The 14,661-nt window shown below is 35.0% G+C and overlaps 1 protein-coding gene across 1 annotated transcript in view; it reads left to right on the top strand.

Moving 5' to 3' along the window:
* Positions 1 to 14,661, top strand: part of FAF1 (Fas associated factor 1) — a 476,898-nt gene that overhangs the window by 351,688 nt on the left and 110,549 nt on the right. The window contains exon 16 of the mRNA XM_029230785.1: positions 13,489 to 13,643. Coding sequence (XP_029086618.1) covers positions 13,489 to 13,643 — 155 coding nt within the window. The remainder of the gene's footprint in view (positions 1 to 13,488; positions 13,644 to 14,661) is intronic.

The following is a 14,661-nucleotide window of genomic DNA, read 5'->3' on the forward strand; positions in this document are numbered from 1 at the left end:
TTTTTTTTTTTTTTTTTTTTTTGCGGTACGCGGGCCTCTCACTGTTGCGGAGCACAGGCTCCGGACGCGCAGGCTCAGCCGCTCCACGGCTTGTGGGATCTTCCCAGACCGGGGCACGAACCCGTGTCCCCTGCATCGGCAGGCAGACTCTCAACCACTGCGCCACCAGGGAAGCCCTCGTATTCTTTTCAGTTATGTGACCGACAGTTTCTTGCTAAATGATTTGTCCTTCAGCCTTTTCCCCAAATGATTATTCCATCTAATAGTATATATCTTATAACTGTAGTATTTTTTCCTAAAAGTCATTTTAGACAACAAAAAGATTTTTCCTTAAATATAGAAATGAATCTTGTGATCTTGAAATCAAGTAGATCACAAGATCTTGTGATCTTGAAATCAAGTAGATCCAAGTATGTAACAAGAAACCAGAAGTTACATTTTGAGCCCGAAGATTCTGTGTGGTTGCTCTATTTATATGTTGACACTGTAGCCGAGACCCCAGTTATCTGGCTTCTGCCTATCTGTACAACTTCAGCTCTTCCCATTTCCTGCCTTACACTTAATAAATCTAGCAGTAGTGTACCATTTGTACTTCCCTATAATCTAACTCTTTTTTCATGCTGCGCCACTGTCAGGAATACCTTTCATCCTGCTCTTTACCTGGTTGACTCCTACTCTTCCACACCCACCCTTTAGTACTTTGCAATGATAACACATTGCTTTTAATTAACCATTCTCTCTCTTTTATATATATGTCTTCTCAAGAGATTTGATTTTCTTTTTGGCAGTGACGATGTACCTTACATCCCTACACATAGTAAATACTCTGTATGTTTAATGAATGAAGGAAAAAAGAGAGAGGAAGGAAGGAATAAGGTGTAGATGGAGTTAGAGGGAAAGTTATTGGAATTAAAGAGGACAAAGAATTTTGAGAATAGAGTGCAAGGATGCCTCTGAAATTTCTAGTTTCAACTTATGTTAAACTCTGACCTAAAGAAAAATTCATTTTAAACAGTTTTTTAAAATTGAATTCCAAGACAATAATTAGTGATCAAGCTTAGATCTATCATTGACAGTTCAATGAAGTAGATTAAGAAACATAAACTGTTCTCTACCCTAAGAATAGTGGAATAGCCCATTGTAAAGGCAATTTTAAACATCTATTTTTTACTATTAAATCTATATTAAATGGATTTTATTTTTGAAGAAATATATATTTATGGTAATACAGGTTTATAGTTTCCATAAGTACAGGTTTATGGAAGATACTGAAAAGCTAAAAGAATATATTCTAACACAGATTAACTTTATATGTTCTTTCCATATATTTATTTCGTTCAGCACACATGCATATTTAATATAAAATTGGTCATGTTATAATCCTGTTAAAACAGCTTACCTTCACATTTTAATATTATATGATCATTTACTTAATTATATTTTATAATATTTTAACTTTTATTAAAACAATTTTTAATACAGAAAAAGTAAAGGAGTAGTACAATAAACACTTAAATCCCCTATACCTAGATTTAACAATTACTAAAATTTTGCCATATTTGCTTCTTCTATATACAGGGTATCCGGAAGTTTTAATGGAGCTTTCGCAATTAAACTTTTGAAATTATTAAAACTTAAACTGCATAAAACATTTAGGATACTCCTATATATTCATTATTTTTTGCTAAGCCATTTCAAAGTGAATCACAGACATCATATTTTACCCCTAAAAACATCTGCATGCACTTTCCAAAAATAATGACATTCCCCTACAGAATCACAATACCATTGTCACACGTAACATACTAACAATAATTTCCTAATGTTATCTAGTATCCAGTGGATATTCAAAGTTCAGCCGTTGACTCTTTCTTTGGAAACCGTGATCCACTCAAGGATCACAAATTACATTTGGTTGTTAGATTTCTTAAACCCTTTTAAGCAGACACCTGCTTTTTCCCCCCATCCACCCCTTTTCATGACATTTGCTTTGTGAAGAAATCATGCTGGATGACTTACAGATTGTTCCAGATTCTGGATTTGTGTGATTGTTTCCTTGTGATATGATTTAACTTGTTCCTTTATCTCATTATTTCCTGAGAAATGGCTGTTAAGTCTAAAAGCTTTGTTAGATTCAGGTCAATTTTTTTGTTTGTTTTTTTTTTGTTGTTGCAAGAATGCTTTGTAAGTAATGCTGAATACTTTATTATAACAGGATTTCTAATGGTTATTAAGTCTCTCATTGTACAGCAATGTTATTATATTTAAACAATCACTTATTGTTGAACATAAATATGTTTGAAAGAGTAATTATAGCTTTAAAATAATCTATTTTTCAGTTCATTCCTGGATAAGAATGTATTTGGAATTAATTTGTCTCTGCTTTTCCAATAAGATTGCTAAGCAGTTGAAGTAACCAGAAGATGTGAGGGCCTTTTATAACCTAAATATAGCTCCCAAATAAGCATAGACATCTTTTAAATTCCATTTAAAAAGCTACTGTAAACATTATAACTTTGTGACGATACATTGTTTAAATATACAGTATATAATAGACGAAAGAACTTTTTATTGAGTGTCTTTGTATAGTAGATTGGCTTTTGGATTTATTCAGACTGATGATTCCCAGAGGAGCGTAAACTCTTATTAACTTCTGGGTATTTCTAATGAAACAATTGATTGTTTGCTTTTGATGAGTGTGTTGGTATTTTAACAACTGGAAATCATTGGTTCATGTGTTTTGTTTCATATTAGATTGATACCCAAATCCACTGACCTCTTTGGACTCCTAAACTGTCTTTATCTTTTTCCCCTTGTCCAGGGCTTTTTTCTTTCCTTTTTTCTCTTTCCCAAGTTAAAGATCAACAACAGTTTATGTATCATTTATTACATTGCCCTAAACTTAAGTAAAATTCATCCACAGAATGGGTAAATTATTCAAAATTAGATCTAAGCAGGGACATTTATTATAGTCATCAACCAAATTATATACATCTCCTTTCAAAATTAGAGAGGATTGTATAGAAAGAATAGAAATAGCACTGCTACTTTAGATTTATATTGTGCTCTGTGGTTTATGAAGCTTCTTCCTATGCATATCTCATTTGAACTCCACAGCAAACTGGTGAGATGGGGATATATAATATCAATATTCTCATTGTAGAGATGAGGAAGCTCAGAAAAGCTACATGACTTAACCAAAGACAAATCAAGGGTAAGTAGTGGAGGCCAAATGAGAGTGCAGGTGTTCCAACACATGTAAGTGTGTTTTACACTATATCACCTTACTTCCAGAAGCTTTTCAGTGCTAACTGCTATACTACAGGATTCAATCCTCAAACTTCATCTCTCCTTTTCAGACTGTACATTTGAGAGTGAAAACAAATCGTTTTCAATATATTTTTTAAACTTCTGAATGAATCATTTTTAAGAAAACAGTTTGCTGATGTTCAAAGGCAAGAATGACCGATACTCTGCCATTGTTACTAAATTTCTTTCATCTTAAACATCCCATGTTTAATTTAAACTGTGGGAGGCACATTAATTTTACCAAGGCAACAGATGAGCCTTGAGCACCAGCATTCTTCACTTGAAGTGAGAAATTGAGTTCCATGAGTAAATAAAAACAAGATTGAAGGTTTAAATCCTCTGCTAGGCTTTTTGAACTTATATACTCATTAAATGTTTATTGGAGTGGTGGGATTACAAAGGATTTGGGGAGCTTCATCAACTGGTATATAGTTAATCACTAAGTAAAACACTACATTTGATAAAGTGTTTCTCACGATGCCACATTCAATCCATCTTAATGAAAACTGCTTCAGACTGATTTCATTTGAGAGCACTTGGTGAGAGTACTCATAGTTTTTTCTCCCTTTTTCATGAGGAATTTACAATACTGTTCAAAGCAGAGCTCCAACTTCAGTGAAACAGGTATTCTAAGTTCTTGTGTTTAAGTATATTGTGACAGAGTTTCGACTTTTGACAGTGGGTTGATCAGTTTTATGATCTTCTCCCTTGCCCTTAACTATTAGGGATGTTCATTGAGTTGAAGGCCATGAATATGTATCATATGCCTATTAAGGACCTAGGATGTAGAGGTTTCCTGCCCTTGACATGTTCACAGTCTAGTAGGGAAGATAAGACAATATAAATAGATCCATATAGTGTAACATGCTATGGAAGCAAAGAGGAGAGGTACTTCATCTGCCTTAGAATTCAGGGAGATTTCTTGTGGAGGTATCTCTGACCTGAATCTTAGAAGATAAATGAAACTTAGGCAAATAACAGAATTCTAAACAGAAGGAAGGTCAAAAGCAAAGTCCAGAAGATTACAATTGAGGGAATTAAAACCAAAAAAATTAAGACAGAGAGCAAAAAAGTGCAAGACAGAGAGTTGGATTGCGTGGTATGATGAGGCTGGGAACATCAACAGGAGCGTGGAGGGGCCTGTGATGCCCTGGCATTACCTGGCATTTAAAAATGTTTGTTGAATGAAGCTTATATTTTATCTTTAGATAAGTAAGAGCCAGTGGTTAGCTTCCTTAATTATGTGCAGAAGAGTTACCACTGGCCACACCATGATTCCCTGGGACTTTCTTAAAGAAGTTTCTTTTTCTCCTTAGAGCCTCCCCACCTCTCAGTTCTGCTGTCCCTGAGTTCTCTTCACAACAAAAAGTACCCTAGAGAATGATTAGCCATTTGTAGTAACTGAAAATCAACAGCAATAAAAATCCCAGTGCCAGGGTTTATGTCCCATGGGAAGGATTGTTCCTTTCCCAGCAGCCCTTTGGAAGAATGGGCTTTGATATCAGTAATCCTGTTACACCTCCTTAGATCTTCACTTCACACCCAGTGCTGTTTCCAAATATTATACATAAATTAAGGAAACCAGTGCTTTACGTCTTGATTTCCCACTTAGTAACTCTGTTCCCAAACAAGTAATGAGCCTGTTTCTAATCTAAGGGAAAAAAAAGATGATAATACATATCTACTTTATGTGGTTGCTTTGAGGATTAAATGAGATCTATTCATAAATGCACCCAGCATCATGGCTAAGGTGCTTTTTAAACAGTTTTGGACAAATTTGAGAAATGTTTATAAAGTAACAAAACTGATTGTTCATGAACTAGCTCTAAGAACAGTTCCACAGAGGAATTTTGAGAACCCATTTGAGCATTTATAGCACTAAGATGAATGCTTTGCTTTTAACAGCGCTTGTTCATTATCAAGTTTTATTACATTCATTTTTAAAAATCAGCCCATTTTAAAGTAGTGCTATTTCTACTTCCTCAGGTTAAAAGAAACCTAAATAACCATCACTGGTCAATATTTGTTAGGCAAAATAAGCTCTATACAAATCGGAAGCCACAACTGCAGTTGGTGAGTTTCTAGCACTCCATCATCCAGAAAAATCAGGCAAACAAACCTATTTGTGCTTTGGAAAATATGCCCAGTCTGTTCATCTTGTCTTTGTTGTCTTTTCAATTTAAATTCCTTAAAGGCAGACAGTGTCTTTAGAGTAATTTTTTATGACAGCTAGGACAGCATCCTGCACATGTGTGAGATAAGAACTATGATGCTAATATAATGTTTTGAAATGTGTTTTCATTATACAAATAAAATGTTTGTTGAAAAGAAAAGAATACAGATGCATTTAAAGTAGAAAAATGCGTTGCCTCATAATCCCAAACCTGAAAATAACCACTATTAAATGTTTTTACCTTTAAATGTGATTTTTTGAAAAAGTCTCCAAACATATATATCAGTAAAAAAGTTGCTAAGTTTTATATAAGTGCAACCGTACCAAATATACTGTTCTGTAGTTAGGTATTTCCACTAAACAGTATATTGTTAGCATCATATTTAGAATTTGCCTCTAATTCTCCAACTGAGTAATCAGATCTACCCAATTAAAATTGTAAAAATCTTTAGTGTTTGTAATAAAATTATTTTTAATTAGTTAATAATTAAGTTAGTTTTAAGATATGCTGCTGTGTAAAACATTCTTCTCAATTTACTACTATTCACCATGTTTTTGAGAACCATATAACCATATTTGAAAAGCAATATAGGTAAAATTTATTAAAATATCAAAAGCAAGGCTGATTTTTTTTTAGTAGACTTTATTCATATTTGTATCATTTCTCTCAAAAAGCCCTCCCTGTCCCTAGAAAGTATTTGTTATTCATATTACCTATTTTTAAGGGATAAAAAGCTAAATTGGATCTCTTAAGTATTCCATCTGTAAATTCAAGAAGTTTGTTCCATATCTAATCTTAAACATTTTCACTTAAAGATAAAAGGTATGGTAGAAAGGGAAATAATCGGAATTCTTATATTTGAATTCTGAGTCCCCATTTACTTGCTGTGTGCCATTAAAACTAGGTTACTCAATCTCTCTGAGCATCAATTTAAAAATTTGTATTGTAGTACATACCTCACAGGATTAACAAGCAATTAATATAAGTAAAATGTCTTCAAAATGTATGTGAAACAGCTCTAAGATTGTTTGCTTATAATAGATGGACATTGGATAAATCAGGCAGATTTGGATTTGAAACTGGACCCTGATACTGACTAGCTATATAAACCTCCATTTTATTTTCTCTGAAATGGAGATTAAAATATCTTGGCAATTAACCCACCTTGGAATAATGACTCCTTACCTTAACAGTAACCAAGTTATTCAGATGCACATGTTAGAGAAGATGAGTGGGCCTGCATAATTGGTACATGTAAAGGAGCAGCAGGAAATAGGGCTAAAATAGAGAAATAGATTGGGATTTCATCATGGAAATCCCTGAATGCCAGCTAAAGACTTTTGTTATTGTTAGGTAGTGATTAGCTTTTGAAAGTTCTGAAGAAGAGGGTGACACTGTCAGAGGAATAAGTAATGTGGTGGCAGTTTGTAGGATGGTTGGGAGGGGAGAAATTGGTGGCAGAGACTGAGCAACTGTGTGCGTTTGTATATGTGTAATTGTGAAGTGTCAGGCGATGATTAGAAAATCATAGTATGATAATAGCACAGTGTAGTTTACAAACTTTTTGCCTCCTACATTTCACAGCCTGTAGCTTTTGTATACCTTTTTATACATGTGTATCTTCTAGTATCCTGTTTCTCCCACACCCTTCTTGGAGTACCTAACAAAACAGAGAATAATACTGTTTTTGTCATAGACCTACAGTAATGTGTTCTGACCTTTCTTTCCTCTGTGAAGCATTTCAGTAGAATCTGTTGGTTTTATATTTGCTTTGTCATTTACAATCATTTATAAATAACTGTATTAAGAAAATCAAAGTATTTCTGATGTTAAGTAGTGCCTAGTATCTTTATTAGAGATATTGGAAACTTAATTTCTCTAGTATATACATTTATGAAGAACTCTAAAAATCAATAAAAAGAAGACAACAACCCAATACGGGCAAGCAATATAAGTAAATATTTCACAGAAAAGGAAAGTAAAAACAGTTTGCTATAACAGCCAATCACTTGAGCTTCCAATTTCCTTATTCATAGAAACTTTAGACGTGTTTATCTTCCTCAAAGGTATTTTATAACCTGAGTATTACCATTTGAACAATGAAAACTGATAAAGCTCTCTACCCAATGAACATTTGTCAGCTTATTTTATGAAGAGAGTTTGATTTTGCTTTAGGCTTTTCAGTTTGTTTGCTTGTTTAACCTGTGACTTTCATATGAGAGTTCTCCCTTTGTGAGACTCAAGTACATCTGTGTCCTCAAGAGTGCCATTCCAACATCTGCTTCAGGAAATGAGAGGAAGAAGATACCATCCTGGCATCTCCTCATCTTCAGTAGCTGGCTGTTTCCTTTTGGAACCTCTCAAGGAACCTCTCTAGTTGGTTGCTACCTGTTGGTCCCTAAACTCAGCTTTGGGAGACAAAAAAGGCAAAGTGTCACAATTCTTTCCAAAATCCGTCTGCACTCTGGTTCTTCACTCTTCAAAAATTACTAGCTTGGAGTTCTTTGAACACATCAGGCCACTGACAGCACAGGGCCTTTCCCAACCTTTTCTCTTTGCTTTTCCTCTTTTTCACTCTTCTTTTCCTCGCTATCATCTAAATTTAGAATTCAGCTCAAGTATCACCTTCATAAAGAAGCAGCCAATCTGTTGTTCATGCCTAGACCCTAGGACCACCTCTATTATAGCATTCATGTCATCACTCCCATCTAGACAGAGTGTTGGACTTCCAGAACTGTGTCACCCAAGGCACAGAAAAGAAGTAGCTTTCCCAAGGTTGCACAGCTGAGTGGTGGCAAAGCAGGAATTTGAATCCAGACAATGTAGCTTCATGCTGCCCTGCCTGTATTCTTACAGTGTGCTTATCTTGAGTCATGGTTGGGTGCTGGGCTGGACCTATGAATATCCATATACAGGAACAGGATTGTGGAAATGGTCAGTGTACTAGGATGATCCTATTTAGAGCCTGGATTTAAAACAATAAATAAGACAGCTACAAAGGACATTTTGAGGTACTGGGGAAATTTGAATATGGACTCTGTATTAGATGATTGTAGCAATATTAAATTGTAAATATTGTAAACAATATTAAATGTCTTAGGTGTGATTAAAGAAATTATGGTTATGTAAGGGAATGTCCTTATTTCTTAGGAGACAGACACTAAAGTAGGGTGGAGGTGTCATGATATGTGCAACTTTAAATGTTTCAGGGAAAGAAGCATAAAAAGAATGATAGAGCAAATATGGCAAAACGTTAATAATTGATAAATCTAGGTAAAATATAAAAGAGTGTTTATTGTTGTATCAGTGTATCAGTTGGTTGTGTCAGTAAACCACCCCCAAACTTAAAAGAACAGCAATAATTCTGATTATTATGGTGATGATAATGATGATAGAAAAGGAGAAGGGAAACTGAAAGAGGAGAAATAAAATCAGCTCCCAATTTATACAAAGGAAATTATTTTTAATTTATTTTAATTCTTATACTGAAAAAACTATGAAATACCATTTCTAGAAATCGTTTGTCATATCAACTTCAAAATCATTGAACACACAGATTATGGATGTTCTCGTACTTAAAATGAAACTAGACAACTTCCTTTTCAGTCCATCAGCAAATATTTTCTAAGTGTCTGCTCTGTGCCTGGCTTATTTTGAGACATAGCCAGCTCATTTCTTCCAGCTCTAATGTTCTGTGGTTCTGTGATGCTAAGTGTCTAAATACAATAGCTACTGTAGCTCAAGGCCAAGTCACACTGGTTGCTGTCAGCTTGGCACTTCCTAAGCATCAACTTAGTACCTTAGCTCCTGGGTTTGAATGTGAAGATTAGTGAGGCCCTGAAGGCACAGACACAATGAAGCATCCCAAACACTATGGCCAGTAGGAGAAATGAAGGAGCTGTATAATCTTTCATACATTTTCATGGCTATCATTTCTCTTGAAATGGCTTTCAAATCCTTTATTTTGCATGGATAGTTCCGGAATCTTGATCCTAACAGCTGCATTTTACTTGGCACCTACTATGGGCCAGGCATTGTAAATAGGCACTTTACCTACTTTATCCACAATTGTTACAACACCCATCTAACCCCCACAGTCACACAGCTGGTGAGTGGCAAAACTGGGTTTAGCACAGAGCTTTCTGTTACTTTAATGCTTGGAGACTTTCCTTTAACTGTTAACCAAAACCTAGATCACAAAGAGGGAGTCTGAGGAGAGTATAGCTGGGCTGCTTGCATTTGTCGTCAGCCAGACTTACACCTCTCTGCCAAATTAGGAAGGACAAATAAAATGTAGGGTTTTTTAATGCCCCAATCTTATTGCTTCTCATATGATACTGCAATTAACTCTTTGCTTTCTCCATACACCACCCCTCCCCACCCCCAGCTCTTAGAGAGCAAGGGAACTTTGTTTTATTCATCTTTGTATTCTCAATGCCTAACACATAGGCACTCTGTAAATGTTATTGAACTAAATTATTAATGGGCCAAAGGGAAAAATGGTTATAGTAATGGAAAACAAAACATTTTCCTATGCTTTTTCTATGTACTAGATGCCGTTTCTTCACAAAAGCAGTTTTCTGATATGCTGAATGCAGTTCGCACTGTTTTGGACTGTGTTTAGTTGAGCTCAATAAAGTAATCAGAAATCTGAGTCTGGGGTTCATTTAGGTGTGCCTATAGTTTAATCAGAGATTTATGTAGCCCAAATTTAGTAGCATTTACATATTATTGAGCCTTTATATTTTGCTTATTTTTACTGTCATAATAGCAGAAGAAAAATTTTTGTTGAAAGCTTACTGTGTTTGAGAGAAAAGATTATTTTAAGATTATTCAGTTTCTCTTTTGAAAGCTACTGTGGGAGTACCCCCAACCTGAAGATCCTTTTCTGATATCTTTGTATCATCTCCTTTCTCACAGTTTAGAGCTTAAAGTGAGAATTTTTTTTAAAGTGTGTTTTCCTGGCATCTCATGTTTAACAGTGTCAGGGGTTTGTGTCCCTAGAACGAAAACTGTTTCTCCAGAGCCTTTTTTCTCTCAGCTTCTAGTGAAAAGAGGGGTGAGGCAAGCCAGTCGCTTACCACAAAGCAATGCCACCACAAAGGAAAGATTAAGGGTTTAGAGAGAGGTCAATGTGGGTTTTTCTCTAACTAAACACTTTCCTAAAGTTTCCTTGTGGAAAAATAATGAAGTCATCTCAGAGTTTTTAAAGAATTTTTATTTCTTTTTCACCGTCTGCATTCGCTTGTCTTCTCAGCATGGATGTTTAATCTTCCTAGGCTTTGTGAATTGGCCCAAATGAATAAGTGGTGAGCTGTCTCTCTAGGAGCTAGAGGCTTATTCTAAGGGCCTAATCACTGAGTAAACACATCTTTGCCCTCCCTCTCACAACTGCGATATAATAGTCGAGATTCTAGCACAGTAACCTGGATATTGCAGGGACCAATGCTTTGAAATGCAGAATGGTTGATCCTCCAAAACAGTGCCTGATCTTCGCTTACCTCTTTCTTCTTTTTTAAATTAAATATTGCCAAAGAGATGCTGTTTTATTGCTTGATATTGTGCATTAGTGCCCTGGATTTCCAAGTTTAGTTTCAGTCAACACTGTCAGCTGCACGTATAGGGAACTCTCCATGTTGGGTTTCCTAGTAGCCTCTTCAGCACATGTGTATTTAGTTTGGAAGAGCATTTAAATTAAATCAGTAAGATAGCAATGTAAATCGCTAATCTCTTTCCCAAAGTCTAAATATTCCATTGCAGTGTTCTTGAGAGAAATAGGCATTTTAAAGATTTAGCCATTGCTATTGTTTGGTTAGAAATATGCTGATTCAAAAGTGGACAGCTCTCTTGTTCCCAGTGTCTCATTAAAGGTAGTTGCTGAGTTACGATCAAGCAGAATTAGAGGTTGACATCCCCCTGTCTGTTGGGCCAGAGAGCTTCTAAGAAGAGGAGCTCTGAATTTGTTAGTGCTGCCAGGTTCACGTTCCTTTCCCTAAAGCAGCAGATTTCTAGATTTGTTTACTAAGAGTGATTTGGCATTGCAGCTACCATTTGGTGTCTTTTTTGCCAGAGGGCTATGGTTGATATCAGCATTCATGTTTCTTTCCTCAAACATGCTGAGTCCTGTGCTAACTTAGGGATACAAAGAAGACTGAAAGAGACCCGGTCCTCACCCTTGAGAAACTTTGTCTAGAGGGGAAACTGGTAAACAATTGGAATACTAAAATAGAAGAGATAGAGGCCCAGAAATGGAAGCTCTTAATGCTGCCTGAAGGAATCAGGGAAGGCTTCTCAGAGGCATTTGCTTTGAGCCTTAATGGATGAGTAGGAATTTTCTAGATAAGTATCTCTCCAACAATGTATCTGATTACAAACTTCCTAGATACCAGCTACTGGTATCTGCATATATCAACATAGATGAAAAAACCCTAAATCTTTCTTGTTCAGCATTTAATCACCACTGCTTCCTGCTGGGCCTGACACGAAGAATATTTTAACCAATACTTCTTGAATGAATGAATGAATGAATGGACACATGGAAGCATTTTGTCCTTATTCCCATTACATGCTGGGAAGGCCCCGGAAGCACTGATATATGTGAGCATCTGGTGCCTTAATATTCTACAAGCTCTCCAAGTCTTGACTATAGTGCAGTTAGGTTCCCTGCTTCAGTATCCAAATAGAGAACACTAGGGTTGGAGTCAGTCAGTCTGGGTTCCAATCCCAGATGTACCACTTACTTACTAGCTTTAGAATTAGGGTAAGTCAGGTTTCTAAAGCTCAGTTTCCGCATAGGCTAATGAAGTTAAGAATGCTATTTTACAGGTTTATTCTGGGGATTAAAGTACCTCTGGCTACCCTCATCTAGTACAAAATTTCTCTTTGAAGAAAACATTTTTATTATTATTATTATTATTTGGATTATTTATCAGGATAATTCCAAGCATCAGACTTTCATCTACATGAGCCCTTTTTCTGTAAATGTCCTTCTTTTGTTTAGAATCCCACACAGCAAATTTCTTCATCATCACATTCTTACAGCTTCCTTGAAATTTTCCTTCACCAGAATTTCACAGATTAAATGTGTATATTGTCCTTAGCATAAAATTTTATCTTTCCATGTCCTGGTAACTGACTGTTCTTTAACTCAGCTCTTCTCCAAGGTAGCACCAAAAAGTTAAGGACAATTTAGGTTCTTTAATCATCATTGTTGTGGTTAAAGCTGACATTTGCAAATTATGTTGCTCAATTTCAGTTTTTAGTTTCAGTTATTTTATTGATTATCCAACTATTACAGAGGATACTTTTAAGAGAGCAGATGTCATTTCTTGAAAGCAAGTTTTATCAGGCAAAAGGGAAAGAATAATTTTCCATATGAAAAACTTCACTGGACATTTTCTGAAATATAAACTAGAAAGAATTCATGTGGAGTGAACATTTTTCTATCATCCTTTCAAATGGCAATTAGATGTCACATGCTCTTAAGTAAGGACTTTGACATGGGAACACATTAAGGGCTTTGAAATTACCTGTGGAACTAAAACAAGTTTATTTCAGACCTTTTTCTTTCAGATTAAAAACAAAAAATATGTAAGAGAGATTTTGGCATCCAATCTTCATCAGTATTTTTTTCTCTGTATAGTTGAATAGTTCAGAATTAATTTTCTCTTTACATATAAAGTATGTGTTAAATACAAAGAATGGTAATTCCATTTTATTTAAAAAAAATGCCATTCTGTTGCAATTTGTGCTTGAGATAGGCTTGCACATGTTAACAGGAATCTGCGACAGCAGTCTGTAAAACAATACAATCATCCTAGCCTTTTTAGAGTATAAGGAAGCAAAATGTATTCACATTAGTAGATGTCCAGGTGTCAGTTACTCTTTTAGGGAATAGCATTTAATTTTTACTGTTGTTTATATTGACTGACTGTGCCTTTCCAGAATTCAAGAAATCTTACATTAGTGCATATTTTAATTCATCAGTCTTTTCCCCTCTTTTCAGAGAAAGCTTCTTGCTGTCTACCTCCACCACGATGAAAGTGTATTAACCAACGTGTTCTGCTCACAAATGCTTTGTGCTGAATCTATTGTCTCTTATCTGAGTCAAAATTTTATAACCTGGGCTTGGGACCTGACAAAGGACGCCAACAGAGCAAGGTAACACTGTTGTTCACAAGTTATAAGTTGGGCTTTTTTATTGTTAAAAGTCATCATTGTATTTGGTTTCTTATCATCATAAACATTTTCATCCTCAGCATTGAATTTTCTATTATTACATTTAATTAGATAAAAGCTATTTGTTGTAGTTAACATGCAGTTATTTTCAATTGTGAAAAAATACCTTAACTAATAAAAGATTTCTTAAATTCAAGAATAACCTGAAAACCAAAACCAAAATACATTGTTCTTGTCTTTTTGCAATAATAATAATATAGTACCTTCCTATGTACTGTATGTTCTTATGTTCTAATATGTTGTTGAATATTAAAATATGTTTCTAATAATATTCAGAAAAGACAAGGAAAATCTAATATATAATCCTACTAGTAAGTTTAGCTTTTAATAATTCCAGTGATGAAGGCAGGACATTCTGGACCAGTCCATTGGAGTTGGTAATAGCTTAACTCTAGCATATGCTAATTGATGTAATCGCTTTATTGCACACATTCTTTTGCACACAGCCAGCATTACATCCATATTCTCAATGGGGGAAAAAAAAATCCCCTTCCTAGCTGTCAGGATAAATTTACTTAGTTTGTTAATCATAATATCTGTAAGTGATGAATAATTATTCATATTTTGCCTATTTGAGTTTGCCATCTGAAATATATTTCATCGTGTTTAATTACACATGTGGCCGTAACATCCTGTGATGCTACTTTGGGTGTGTTAACACAATCATCATCACAGACTGCTGGTTTATGAACAGGGAGATTAAATTCATTCATTTCAAGGCAGTCCTATTGTAGTTACCTAATTTAAATGACTGTAGAACAATTAGAAATCATCTCATTTGTCTTTTTATTATTTTATGGCTCACTGAATTTTTGCTCATCATTCAGACTTTGTTTTATGTAATCTGAATCTGAAAAGAAAGATGATTCTTCTCTTAAATGTGAAGCAAAAGAATGTTGAAGCAATTTCTTCATCTAATACTTCATTTCTTTAAGTAAAT

This window comes from Monodon monoceros, unplaced genomic scaffold, assembly GCF_005190385.1.
Source record: "Monodon monoceros isolate NGI ecotype Baffin Bay Population unplaced genomic scaffold, NGI_Narwhal_1 Super_Scaffold_18, whole genome shotgun sequence".
Lineage (NCBI taxonomy): Eukaryota > Metazoa > Chordata > Mammalia > Artiodactyla > Monodontidae > Monodon > Monodon monoceros.